This window comes from Chlorocebus sabaeus, chromosome 8 (genome assembly GCF_047675955.1).
Source record: "Chlorocebus sabaeus isolate Y175 chromosome 8, mChlSab1.0.hap1, whole genome shotgun sequence".
Lineage (NCBI taxonomy): Eukaryota > Metazoa > Chordata > Mammalia > Primates > Cercopithecidae > Chlorocebus > Chlorocebus sabaeus.
The window spans coordinates 1259700-1273990 of record NC_132911.1 but is presented as its reverse complement, the minus strand read 5'-3'; the positions used below and the strand labels follow the sequence as shown (position 1 = coordinate 1273990).

General features: G+C 45.2%; 1 protein-coding gene across 1 annotated transcript in view; it reads left to right on the top strand.

Moving 5' to 3' along the window:
- The first annotated feature begins 784 nt into the window (after positions 1 to 784).
- Positions 785 to 14291, top strand: part of TDRP (testis development related protein) — a 57466-nt gene continuing 43959 nt past the window's right edge. Inside the window, exon 1 of the mRNA XM_007961556.3 lies at positions 785 to 1098. Within this exon, the coding sequence (XP_007959747.2) occupies positions 994 to 1098 (105 nt within the window). The 5' untranslated portion in view covers positions 785 to 993. The remainder of the gene's footprint in view (positions 1099 to 14291) is intronic.

Below are 14291 nucleotides of genomic sequence, written 5' to 3'. Positions count from 1 at the left end.
CCACCGCCCACCCGGGCTGGGCGCGGCCTCCTCTCGGCGTCCCCCGCTATCCTGCGACCTCGGGCGGCAGAGGGGACGAGTCCCGGACGCCCCGGAGGCCCGGCGCCCAGGCTCCGAGGGATGCCCTGAAGCGCTGGGGTACGGGCGCAGCTCCGCGAATCCTGCGCCCTCCACCTTCACCTCAGCCTAGCGGCGGCCTGAGCGTCAGGGGCGCGCGTGCGCACTGCGCCTCTCGGCCGTTGCCTTGGTGACCCGGGCGGACGTAGCCACGCCCTCCGGCCAGGGTCGGGGAGCGGGTGGGGGGAGGGGGCAGCCCGGGAGTGAGTGGGGGTCGGTGCGGGGGAAGGAGGGAACGTGTTGAGGGGAATTTGCGGGGGCCGGGTCAGGGCTCGGGGGTAGAGGAGGACCCAGGGAACCGGGGAGAGGGCAGGGCCAGGGACTTGGTGAGGGCTCAGGATGGGGGGGTTCCCGGGTGAGGAAGCAGCTAGGGGTGGGTGGGGGCCAAGGTGGGGGGACCAGGTGACGGGGTAGCCTGGGGTGAGGACGTCGCTCAGTAGAGCAGCGAGGGGCGAGGGTCTCGCCAGGGCGGTGGCGGGGACGGCACTGGGAGGAGGGGACCGAGGCTGACCTGTCTGTGGGGGATGGGATTCGGAGCCCGGTCGAATTTGGGGGCGGGTCTGGTCCTGGGGAAGGTTCGGGGGCGGACCTGGTCTTGGGGAGGGTTTGGGGGCGGGTCTGGCTCTGAGGAGGGCTTGGGGCCGGCCTGCTTGTGAGGATGGTTTGGGGGCGGGCCGGGTCCTGAGGAGGGTTTGGGGCGGGCGTGGTGGGGAGGGGGCGGGTCTAGTTTTGGGGACGCCCCGCCCGCCGCCTGGCCCCGCCCGGCCCACTGGGCCCGCGTCCCGCAGGAGCCGCAGACAGAGCGTCCGGTGGCCGGGAGGGACTCGGACCCACAGCCTGACGCACGGACGGAGGGACGCCGGAGCCCGCCCGACCATGTGGAAGCTGGGCCGGGGCCGGGTGCTGCTGGACGAGCCCCCCGAGGAGGAGGACGGCCTGCGTAGGGGGCCGCCACCGGCCGCTGCCGCCGCCCAGCCGCAGGTGAGGGGGTGCGCAGGTGGGGAGTGCGAGTAGGCCCGGGGCGCGCAGGTGGAGGGCGAGGGTGGGCGGCGCGCAGGTGGAGGTGCGGGTAGTTTGGGCGCGCAGGTGAGGTTGGGGCTGCCTAGCCCCGGGGCGCGGCCCGCTAGGTGCCCGAGTGCGGAGTCGGAGAACTTGACCCGAGGCTGGTCCCGGGCTGAGTTTCCTCTGTGGTCCGCGTGGACCCCCTCCCCGCGTTACTGGCCAGGGCTGCCGGCGTTCTCGTCGATTGCAGGGGGGCCCAGTGCCCCCCACGCCTGTTACTCGGGGCGCAGCCCCAGGAGAACGGGGACGCAGGGCGCGCACCCCGCAAGCTGGGCGTCGTGGGCCCAGGACGCCGAGGTCCACGCCGGGTGCTCGCTTCCCGGGCGGAGCTGGCGAAGAAGGCCTGAATCATCGCGCACCCGGACGGCCTCCTCGCGGACACTGAGCAGCTTTGGACGACCGCAGCTCAGTGTTAAGTGGGCTAAATATTTGTTTGCATAACAAGTATTTTGTTAAATCCTTGATTTTTCTGAAGGAAGGCGGCAGAAGTCCCTTATACTGAAAACTGAAAGGCCTTTGCCTGACGAGTGTAGAGATATGTTTGGTATGTCTAGAATTTTTTAATTAAAAGTGCTCCCAGGTGGGCCCTGTGTGCCTTAGATGTGCGCCCCCTCCCCCCGGCCCCCTTTTTCCATTGCTGTGCTCTTTTTCATGTACAATGAAATTTAGGTCAGAAATCCAGCTTTTTTTTTTTTTTTTTTTTTGAATGAGGGTCATAAAATATCTTTTTCTGTTAAACGTTTGGCAACTTCCTCCTGATGCTGTTAGGGCTGAATGGAAGCTAAGGATTTGTACCTTTCTTCCGAGGACTTGGAAGTAGTTTCCGAGCAGAAGAGTTTCTCTTAGGGACTGGAGTTGTTTCTTCTTGATAGACATTTCCTATGAAAGTTAAATTCTGTTCCCAACTCATGGAAAATGGAGCCGATTATGTTAAGCGCTTGAATATGGTTACTATCTGAACTTGTCTGAGAAATTTCTTTTAGGTAGTGTTAGTGCTTACCTACCCTTTATTTTAAAATTCAAAATAGTTACTCTAAACAGCTGTCTTTTTGAATGTAATGATGAGAATTTATATGTGGCTACAGAGTTAACTGCAGAAACTATAACTAATGTTGGTCAAAGATGAGCCATATTACTCTTTCTGGATAGAGCCTTGAGAATTTTAAACCGAGCCTTCCTATGTTCTCCCATTTTTCCTAATGAGTCCTGAAACCCACTTTTTGTTTTTGTTAAGTTTTTATTTTGAGACGGGGTCTTGCCTTGTCGACGAGGCTGGAGTGCAGTGGGGCAATCTCGACTCACTACAGCCTCAACCTACCTGGGCTCAAGCGATTCTCCTCCCTCAGCTTCTGTAGTAGCTGGGACTACAAGCGTGCACCACCTCACCTGGCTAATTAAAAAAACCCGTTTTTGTGGAGATGGGGTCTTGTTATGTTGTCCGGGCAGATTTCGAACTCCTGGGCTCACGTGATCCACCGGCCTCAGCCTCCCAAAGTACTAGGACCACAGGCGTGAGTCACCACGCCTGGCCTTAAGTTCTTATTTTGAAAAATTTCAAACATGCAGAAAAGTAGAAGGATAGGAGATTCTTCCTCATATCCTCCACCTAGATTCAATCAGTGGCAGTGCCTTCGATAAAGCTCCTTTTCTGATTTTCTCTTTACAGGATTATCATCTATACTGTGGTTTTTTTTTTTTTTTTTTTTTTTGAGATGGAGTTTCGCTCCTGTCGCCCAGGGTGGGGTGCAATGGCGTGATCTCACCTCACCGCAACCTCCGTCTCGCGGGTTCAATGATTCTCCTGCCTCAGCCTCCTGAGTAGCTGGGATTACAGGCGTGTGTCACCACGCCCAGCTAATTTTCTATTTTTAGTAGAGACGAGGGTTGTCCATGTTGGTCAGGCTGGTCTCAGACTCCCCACCTCAGGTGATCCGCCCGCCTCAGCCTCCCAAAGTGCTGGGATTACAGGCGTGAGCCACCGCGCCCCACCTGTCATCTATACGTCTAAAGTGTGTATGGGTTTGGTGGGGGGAAAAAACTTTAATAGACTTTATTTTTCAGGTATCCAGTTTTAAAAAGTGCCCAGCAAATTTGAGCAGAAAGTACAGAGAGTTCCCATGAATCCCCGGCCCCCCGGTATCATCACCCGCAACAGAGTGGTGCGTTTGTTACAATTTGTGGACCTACACGGGCTCATGGTCCTCACCTGGGAGGGCTCACGCGATGTACATTCTATGGTTTGGACAAATGTGTACTGACGTGTGCCCACCATTATAGTATCACACACAGGAGTTTTGCTGCCCTGGAGACTCTCTGTGCCCCCTCCCTCCCCAGAACCCATGGCAACCACTGATCTTTGTACTGTCCCCATAGTTTTCCAGAATGTCATTCGGTTGCATTCAGTGTGTAGCGTTTTCAGGTAGGCTTCTCTCACTTAGAAAGATGCACTTAAGGTTCCTCCGTTTCTTGTCATGGCTTGTAGCTCATTTCTTTTTAGCACTGAATACTATTCCACTGTCTGGCTGTACCACAGTTTATCCCTTCACCCTATGGAGGGCATGTTTGCTGCTTTCACGTTTTGGCAATTATGAATAAACATCAGTTTATTCACAGACCAGCTGTAAACATCAGGTGCAGGTTTTTGTGTGAATGTAAGTTTTCAACTTACTTGGGTAAATACCTAGGAGCCTGATTGCTGGATTGCATGGTGAGAGTTTAGTTTTATAAACACTGCCAAACTGTCTTCCAAAGTGGCTGCACCAGTTTGCACTCCCATGGGCAATGAATGAGATTGTCTTTCGCTCCACCTCCTTGCCAGCCTTTGGTGCTGTCAGTATCTAGATTTTGTCCATCCTAGTAGGTGTGTGGTGGTTTCTCTTTGTCTTGAATTGTGCTTCCCTGATGACAAATGACATGACCATCTTTTCAGATGCATGCTTGTCATCTGTGTCCCTTTTTTGTTGAGGTGTCTGTTTAGATCTTTCACCCCATTTTTTAATTAGGTGGTTTGATTTCTCATTGTTGAGTTTTAAGAGTTCTTTGTATATTTTGGATACTAGTCCTTTATATGTATGTGTTTTACAAAGATTTTCTCCCAATCTGTGGCTTCACGTTCTCTTGACAGTGTCTTTTTCAGAGCAGAAGTTTTTTATTTTAATGAAACTTCACTATGAATTATTTCTTTCATGGATGTGCCTTTGGTATTATATTTAAAAAGCTATCACTGTACCCAGGGTTTTCCCAGTTATCTGCTACTTGTAAATTTTGACTGGTTTTTATGTTACTTTATTAAGGGTATCTAAAGTTTGTGTTGAAAAACATTGCTATATAAAAATAGAGAAAATTTGTGTTAATTATGACAGGTTAGTCATATTCTAAATTTAATTTCGTCAAGAGGACTGATCTTTATTGCAAAGCTAACTTAGAATTAAGACAAGTTAGAATTAAATTTAAATTAGAATTAAATTTTAAAATTCATGAAAAGTCTCATAAAACTTCTGCCTACAAAATTTTAAAGTTGAGAGAAGTAGGAATTAATATGCAAATAGGATTTATTGAATCTGTTAAATTCACTGTCATGTTAGAAGTTCTCAGTTCTGTTTCATTCTTAGTCTTTTGTCCTACCCTCCAAATCTGTCAGTCAGTGTGATATTGAACGTGCAGGTTGAGAGGACATTCTGCTTGATTCTAGAAAGGCATTCAGTTTGCAATCATACCTGTCCTGTTGCCTTTCTTGAACATCAGGTTACACAGCTTTTTTTTTTTTTAGTGAAAAAGTAGATCATGTTTGGTTCTGATAAATTTGAAATGTGAAGCATTCAAACTTACTTGGATTTAAGAGACACTTAACTATTACTAAAATAATTTTAACATTTTAGAAAGTACATTTTTCTGAGCATCTTTTAGGCTATGGGCCTTTTTTTTGGTCACAAATACACATCTATTTTGTATTAAAATATAACTGTAAGGTTTATAAGGAGACTCATTCATTGCAATCCTTCAACAGAAAGATACAACTTTTGATGAATCTGATGTTACTTAAAGAACTGCTAATGCATATGGTAAAATGTTTCTTGAGATTGTTAGGTCTTAAATTCTTCCCCATGGGAAACATTGTTAAGTTCTTTTGTGTATCTGTCCATAAAATATTTACGCAGATACATAAATGTGTGTTCAGAAACAAAGATTTGCTGTCTCACTGTTCACATTTTTCTGTACCTTGAGTTGTTCTCTTCATAGCATGTGTCTCATGGAGTGCTCCCCATTTCAGCACTGCTAGCTGGAAAAAATCCATTTTAAGGCTATGTGATACTAAATGATATTAAATTTCTGTGACAAAATTTATTTCATTGGGCCTCTTATGGTGGATATAAAGGTTGCTGAACCGTTTTCTGACCTCTGCCCCTCAAAATTTTATGCAAATAGTAGGGAAAGAAGTGCAGAGAACTGTTCAACATGGATGGTTTAGATAGGTCTAATAGGGACAGTGTAGACAAGTTCATCAGTTGCCTCTAAACTGGATTGCATAGGGAGTTGGCTAGAAACTAATGGCTTTCTAAACAAAACTCAGAATTTTTGGCATTTTTTCACTTACAAACTTAAAAGGCTTAGACATATTCTATAGACATTGCAAAGAAAAAAAGGAAGAAAGAAATCAAGGACTGTTTCAGGTGTTGTAAAATCATGCTTGGAGATGAGGAGAGCCAAGGAATAGTGAATCTTAGTTTAGATGACACAAAGTCACTATTTTATGGCACTGTGAGGCTCTGTGACGTTTGCTTTAGTGGTGTCTGGGAAGAAAGGAGTGGAGTAGACTCAATAGCTGGTGTTGATGAGTGCTCTGAAATCTAGAAAAGGCCTGATGTTCTACTGGAGGTCGGGTATGTGGGAAGGCAGAGGCCTTTCCTTGCATAGCTAACATTTTGTTACTGTTTTCCATTATTTCTCTTTAAAAATAAAATTCTTTTCTTATGCAGACTTTAACCTGCGGTGAACACTTTCACACCTGCCTTTTCCCATTTGCAGTAAGTTGTAGCCCTTACCAGTACATGAAGAGCTTCCTCATTCTTTTGTCTGTATTTGTGTGTTAAATGTTATACAGTCATCCTACTTCATTCAGGCCACTGTAACAGAATAGGATAAACTGGACTGATTCAACAACAAACATTTATTTCTCCAGTTCCAGAGGCTGGAAGTTTTATATCAGGGTGCTTCGTTCTTGGTGAGGGGCTGCTTCTTGGTTTGCAGAGGGCACTGCCTTCACACTACATCCTCCCAAGGCAGAGGGAGCTCCAGCTTCCTACCCCCATATTAGGACACTCATCCCATCTTGGGGGCCCCACCCTCAAGACTCCCATCTCACCCCGATCACCTCTCAGATACCCACCTGCATATGCCATCACATGAGGGAATGTGAGTTCTGGGAACACAAACGTTCAGTCCACAGTAATTGCATTTCCTTACATGGATATACAGGTTTTTAAATACAAATTTAAAAAACGAGTCCCCCATTGATGCCTTTAGGGGGTTATTTCTAGTCTCTATCATAGGCCTGCAGCATGGTTATTTCACGTGTCTAGAAGTGGAGCTGTCCAAGGATGCATGCATTTGTGGTTTTGATGTCTCCAAATTGTCCTCTGAAAGAGGCATCCTGGTTTACATTCCACCCAGCAGCCTATGCGAATGTTTCTCTCCAGCATGGTGTGACGCACATGTCTTCAAGATATTATTAGATCTGATGGGGGGAAAGTCGCATCTTAATGTGATTTTAATTTGCCTTTCTCTTATTTATATTCAGTAGCTTCTTACATGTTTACAAGCCTTCTTATATGTTTACAGTGAAGACCTTTAAAGACTTCTCCGCCAGACCCGTTACCATGTCATTGAATGTATGGAACTGTAGTCAAGATGACTGTATTTGCATGAAAGTACAGTTGGGTAGTTTAGATTTGGACTTGGTTTCTGGTGAGCCATGATTGAATCTACACCGTATCTCTGCCTTTTGTTAAGCCACTTGACCTAGTCAAGTGTCAGTTTTGTTTTTTTAGCTGTAAAATTGGGATAAGTAGAGCTATCACTAGTGTTTATTGAGGCGGTGCTTAGCCCCTGTTCATAAGACCTTGATATGGGTTGATGCCACCATCTGACACATGGGCACAAAGCAGGAGGGACCGGGAAGGCCACATGGCTGCCAACAGACTCTCCCTGACCCAGCTTTAGTCAGGACCTCGCTTTTGTCCTGCCCAGCCTCAGTAGAAGTCCCCGCAGTGAGAACCTTCTTACTGTTGATGTCTGATTGAGTTCCTCATCTCCTGGCCTTGATGTCTGAGTTCTTTGCCCACCTGTAGCAAGAATCCCCCACCCTTAATGTCTTCTCTTGGTCACTTTCCATCTTGAGACCCCTTTGCGGTTGGCTGCAAATCACAGCTGTCTTTGCCTGTTGGAAGCTGAACCAAACCTCTCTCCTCTATTGAGATAGCCTTGATTGAAGTCTCCCTGTTTTAACAATGCCGCAGAAGCTTTTTCTTTATCAGTGGTGAAAGGTTGCGGACATTTTGTTTTAAAAACAAAAACCCTTCCCGACGAAGAAAACTTAACAATATAGGAAGAGAAAGAAAATAATTTTATTATGAAGGAGCACTTAGGATGGAACACATCATAGGCACAGATTGTGAAGATGAAAGAAATCATACTCTTTTATATAGTCAAGTAGGTACAACCCATTGTATTCATGTTTTCAAGATAAAATTGCTAAATTTATCCTATCTTTACAGGGAGACAGGATTTGCAACTTGGAGTCAGGTGAGAGTTGAAGTTAGGCCCTTCTTCTCTGGGAAATGTCCTCTTGTGTTTCAGGTAGTTGTGAGACTGACAGGAGGCTAATTTAGCATTCGACTTTAAAGGAGTCATAATTCTCAAATCCTGGCAAATTCTTACTTGTTTATGAGTCTAATGAAGACTTCTAAAAACCTCGTAGTCCCCATGGCCAGCATGTGCAAACCAGGTTGTCCTGCCCCTGGGATGAAATGAAAAAGTGAAAAGTAAATGAAATCATCCACATCCAGCCCTTAATATTTTTCTCTGGCAAACAGACACAAAGAAGAAAAAGTAGGTCTTGTTATTGAATAATAGAAATAGTTAATGCTTTTTACTGACTTAGGATTTGGCTGATATCCCTTGCTCCAGAACATGCTCGTTGGCCGAGTTGATGTGGACAGTGGAGTGCGGTGCAGGCAGGAGGGTCCTGGGACAGCCGCATTCAAGCACTTCTCACTTGTGCGACAGACATTCAGACAGACATTCAGACAGTGCGAGCCTCTCCGGAGGACCATCTTATCCTAGGCTGAATGCTCACTGCTCTATCCCCAAGACCAGGAAGGGAGCCAGGCCCACGTGGGTCTCAGCAGTGCCCGTGAGAAGAGTGTACCTGGTGTGGGGTTTCCACATTACGGCACCCAATGGGAGTTGCAGAATTGAGTCAGGGTGGGAACCCTGGAGTCTGGAGCAGGGAGCAGGAGTTCTCCAGCCTTAGGGGAGCTGATCTCGCTGCAGATTCATTCTTGGGTAAACAGATATTTGTAGGGTTAGTCTAATTGGACTCTCATATGAGCTGAGTCAGATATTCAGTCAGCAGAAGCACTTGAGTCAAGTCTCTGTGGGTGATTACTTGAGAGGAAGCAGGAAGGGTCAAGTTATATTCTAGAAGGGAAGGAGGATCCTCCGCGCTGCTTATGCGCTCTGGATTCAGCTGGCTCCTCTTAACTGATGCTTGGGGAGCTCCTGCCTGTGGAACAGAGCGGTGCTTTCCTCCACTGAAACATAGCAAAACATTTTCTGGTGGCCACATTAAAAAGTTTTAATTCAATATTTAAAATTGATATATTCAGCATATTACATCAATAGGTAATCAATATAAAATTTGTTACTGACATCCTTTACATTTTTTTCATACTCAGTCTCAAATCTATGTGTATTTTACATTTACCAGCACAAGATATTAATAAATGTGTATCCATTTGGATGCTAAGTTTTCTTCAGAAATACTTGGTCAGTATTTAGAGTTTATAAAACGTACAGGTGAAAGACTAGGTTGCTTTATCTGAGTTGTTCCAAACATACTTAAAAGTTTTCTGGTAACTGAAATGAAATGTTTTAAAATTGAAATTTGAATAATTAAAAACTCATTTCTACTAGCCCTATTTCAGGTCCTCAGTAGTGTTTTTAGTGAATGCCAACTGATTTGGAAAGCACAGCTTTAGGATCTTCTCCCAGACTCATATCAGCTCACTAAAGACAGTGGTGGATTCTTCTACTTGCTTGGGCCTGTGGAACTCCTCAAGCAATTAGCTAGGTAAATTCCAGGTGTCTCGACTGTGTCCTTTTAGTAAGCCACTGAATGGTAGAATGATGAGGGCTTAAATATCTGCCTCTCGGGCCTTAACATTTTACTCTGTATAATCTTCACCTGTAAATGTTAATAATAGGTTGAAATTTTTATTCTTGAGAGTTTAAAACCCTAATTGATAAGATGTACTTTTACTGATTTTTGTGAGAACTTAAGGTGGCATGACTTAGTGTGTCTAAAAGCTGCTATTCTTACCATTAGAGTTAGTCTGTGGGTTTCACTTTGTGTCAATGTCTTGAAAACTGAACGTCACTGAATGTGGAGCCTAACTTGCTCAGCCAGGGCAGGTGGGCTCCACCCCTACACTCAGACCTGCCTCAGGGGGCACTTGTCCATACGATGGGAGGCACTGCAGTCCGTCTTCTGCTTTTTAAAGATCACCTGTTGGGAGGAATGGGCGACTTGGCTTTACGTCTGCATTTGGGGAGTGGTTGTATGTGTGGGGCTCATCAGCCTTGCTGTAGGGCTTAAAAGCCAAAGACTGAAGCTCAAGAGGATTTTACCTGTTATTTCAGAGTGAGCTGAGATGCAGTCCACAGACCAGGGACACTTCCTTTTGTTTTCCTGTCAGCTCAGCACAGGGAGGTTGTATTATGTTCATTTGATCCTTCACCCCATGTTAGCTGGCGTTCTGTCTTGGTGCTGTGTGTAACCAGGTGAACCACAGTTTCTGCTTTGGGTGTCCCATGGGGGCTGCTGTGAGGGAAGACTGCCTGCTCTCACCTTGGCTTTGTCTGGAAATGGTTGGACCCGTGAGCTAGGGTGGTGCAGCTGCTCCCAAAGACTTGGAAACCAGGCGAGTGTGTGGACAACCTGCAGACCAGTTTGAATCTAAGGAGAGGACTTTGGGGCTCTGGGTGTGGCTTTTTTCAAGATATTAATAAATGTGTATTAAAGAAAACCATGATGTAGCTTTATAATCTTTCAGATGGAAGTACAATATTCTGTACAAAAACGTTATAAACTAAGTGGCAGATATTAGTTCTAACGTTTGAAAGATAACTTGAGTCCTTTTATGATGGCTGCTGTTGTGTGCAGAGAATGGAATGCATTTTAGAATGTGTTGTTTTGTTTTTAGAGCGTGTCTTGGTTTGGAGGATAGAATCCTGGATGATGGTACTGGTGCCTGCCATGTGCTGGGCATTGGAGTGAGTGTTTTACAGCTGTTGCAGCTTCTCACAATAGCCCAAAAAGTAGTTACAGTTCATCTTCATTATTTGTGGATTTCACATTTGCAAATTCAGCTACTTGCTAAAATTTATTTGTAATCCCCAAATCAGTACTCGCAGTGCCTTGAAAGTCATCCACAGACTTACAGAGCAGCAAACACTCATCGTCACCCATTGAGCTCCTTCCCAACTGAGGCATGTGTCTTTCATGCAGTCTGTTGAGAACTACCTTTTTTTTTACATTTTTGTTTTTGCGTGTGATTTCACTGTTTATCACAGCCCCCACGTGTAGTGCTGAAGCACTGTGTAGTGTTCCCAAGCACAAGAAGGCTGTGACGCTCCCTCCGTAGGGAGCACCTGTGTTAGAGATGGCTCAGGCATGAGTTACAGGGCTGGTGGCTGAGAGTTCGGTGTGAATGAATCAACAGCAGATGTTAAATCAGGCATCTTTAAACAAATGCATGTAAAACAAGGTCATGCATTGTTGATGAAAAGTTGTTATCAGAGGCTCACAGGAGCTCTAGCCTTGGGTTTCCCGTAACAGCAATAATTCAGTATTTGCTAATTGACTGTTTGTGGCAACTTTATACAACATAACTACTGTGAATAATGAGATTAAACTGTATTTTACATTCGGTGATCTTAGAGAAGTTAAATAACTCGTGTAAAGTTACAATCTTATAAATAATTTGTGTTAGTAGCCACCAGTAGGAATTCGAATCCAAGTTTCTCTGGGTTCATATTCTTTGTTGCATTCTCTTACCTTATAGGTTATGATAAATTTGTGATACCATTTTTCTTCATTTTCCAATTTTTTTAATATTAAAAAATAAGGCTTCAACAGTCAGTGCCTTTGGAAAGCACTGATAAAATTGTATTTTGGGTCAAATTCCAATACAGTAAACATCACAATATACTTTTGATTTTTGTCATGCTTGAGTTTTGTATCAAAGAGTTTCTTGATGGAAGTCTTACTATGAGAGATAAACAGTTCTCTGGTAAATTAGCAAGTGAGAAGCGCGAGAATATTGCGAGAAAAGAGAACCAGTGTACATCTGCCTACCCTCTGCTTTATGTACTTCCCTTTTTACTTAATGATCGGGGGATGGGGTTGAACTGGCACAGGAGGGCTGTACAGGGGAGAACTGGGAAAATCCCATTAAGGAGTGGAGACTTCATTTCATAGCTGAATGTTGAAGAATTCTGAGTAACACCTTGGTTGTATTTTGTAAAGATTACCTGTCTAAGGAGGAGAGGTTGGGGGCAAGATGCTGATGAAACAGCTGGGGTTCTAGTCAGGGAGGTCAGTTGTGAAATGAGAACCTGAGTTTCAGATGGAGGATTTGTCAGGACAGGTAGGAAAAGGTGAGCTTGCCAAAGAGTGCTGATGAGAGCTGGTGCCTTTGGATGTGAAGATGAAGGCAGAAAAGCAGCTGCAGGTGAAAGTTTTGAGTTAGGGTGGTCTGGAGAAGGCGTGCCCTGAGAGTCCCAAGGAAGTCCCTGGGGTGGCCTGGCTGTGGGAGCAGCCCGATGAGGCTGCTGATGGATCTGCTGGCTTTGAAATGATATCTGCTGTCCGGGGTTGAGGAGCCCAGCAGTGACACGGGGTCGGGAGGGAGAGCCTTTTGTGCTTCTGGCTTGTGACACTGTAAAAAATGTACAAGAACCTGGTTCTCCGTTTCAGAACTCATAATTTGGTTGATAAGTGGTTGAGACCAGGAAGAACAAGGGAGACAGCGTGGTGCTAGAAAAGCCTGTCTCAAGTGGTCTGGAGGCAGGCCTGGGTCCCAGCGCTGTTACTCATTTTGGGACATTGGGGCAAGTGAGTTCATCTCTCCAGACTTCCTGTTTAAGTGAGGGCTCTAGAGCAGGAGTCAGCAAACTTTTACTGTAAAGGAACAGATAGTAACTGTTTTAGGCTTTGTGGGCCATGCAGTGTCAGAACCACTCAGCTCTGCAGTTGCAGGTGAAAGCAGCCGTAGGCAACATGTAAATGAACGGACGTGGCTGTGTTCCAGTATAACTTTATTTACAAACACAGGCCTTATTTACTGACCCTTAGTTTAGACTAAAGGGTCTTTGAAATCTTTTCTGACTGTAAGGTAACTTATTAGAGTTTGTGATACAGAATTTGTTGTGATTTAGGGTAAAAATAAGAAGTCAATGCTAAACTCAAATAGCATTGTCATGAAGCTCACTTATATTTTTCCTGAGCTTCCATTTTATTAGTAAGTGTGCATTTGTATAGTTTTAAGCGCTTTTGCATAAATGGTCTTATTTGGTCCTTATCCTGTGATAAAATGAATAAGATGATACTCAAGGAGAAGACATTTAGAACAGTTGTGATTGTATTCATGGTCTTTACCCTAACAGAGTATAGAAGCTAGAAGAGCTGGAGTGCATTTCTGTAGACAGCAAGAAATGTGTGATGGGTTCATCGTCTTGCTAGGGAGCCTCGGGGCTGATATGTGCCCTTCTGAGACAGAATGCACATTTCCCCCAATAGCAGGTTTCAGTGGGTACATGGCTGCCCCAGAGCCTGAAGTCCCAGCATCCTTCCCCCTGCAGGGCTCATGACTGAGAGCCACCACATGTGAGTAGACACAACACAGGCACCTTCCTAGATGTGTGCTGCTGCCTCTCTTTCCCCTTCACAGAGGTTAGTGGATGTGCTGCACTCTCTTTCACCCTGTGGATGAGAGCAGTGTCCAGAGGTGGCAGAGGAGTGAGAGGCAAGAACCTGGATTTCTGACACTGTTGAACACCTAACCGTTCCCCTGGACTTAGGAGAAAAAGAAATATAAACCATGTCTTTTGTTCGTTTTGTTCTGCTATAGCAGCAAACTGTATCACAGCCAGGAGATTTTATTACACAACCACCGCAGGAGCCCACTGTTTGTCAGAGTGCTGCTTGAAATCCCCCCATTCCTGTCCCAATTTCTTAAACCATAAAATATTAGGTTGAAATAATATCCGGTGTGATTTAGTGTTTTCTTGTAACTACTTACATCTCCTTTTAGCTGTTCTTTGCCAGATATTTGACTATGGTTAATACTAAGCTTGTTGACTGAAGATGATTAATATTTCTTTTTAAAATAAAGTTGTTTTATAGTGATGATATTTTTAAAAAATGAAGTTTTGTCCCCACAGTATAATTCAGACATTTGTTTGATGTGGAAAGAAGTTATGCCAAGAAAGTTTAGAGAAAAGGCAGTCTGTAACTGTGATTAAGGATGGCATCCTCACACCTTTTCATTTTTGTCATAGATTAAAAAAAAGTGTCCGTATGTGTGGTTTCTTCTAACACCAACCAATTCTTCATTACCAGCTGGGTGTCCTACCAGTTTCCTTCTGACACTCCCTACCCAGAATTAGCACAGACCTTATGGGTCCGGGTGGAAAGTGAAGAATGGAAGTCCACCATTCTAAATTTTTTGGGGGTCACCTGATGGACTGGTTTCTGTCTCTCCTGACTCAGTGCTGAACAGGAACTGGCATACTTTGGATGCCTAGGGGCTTCAGAGAGAAAAAGAGTTAAC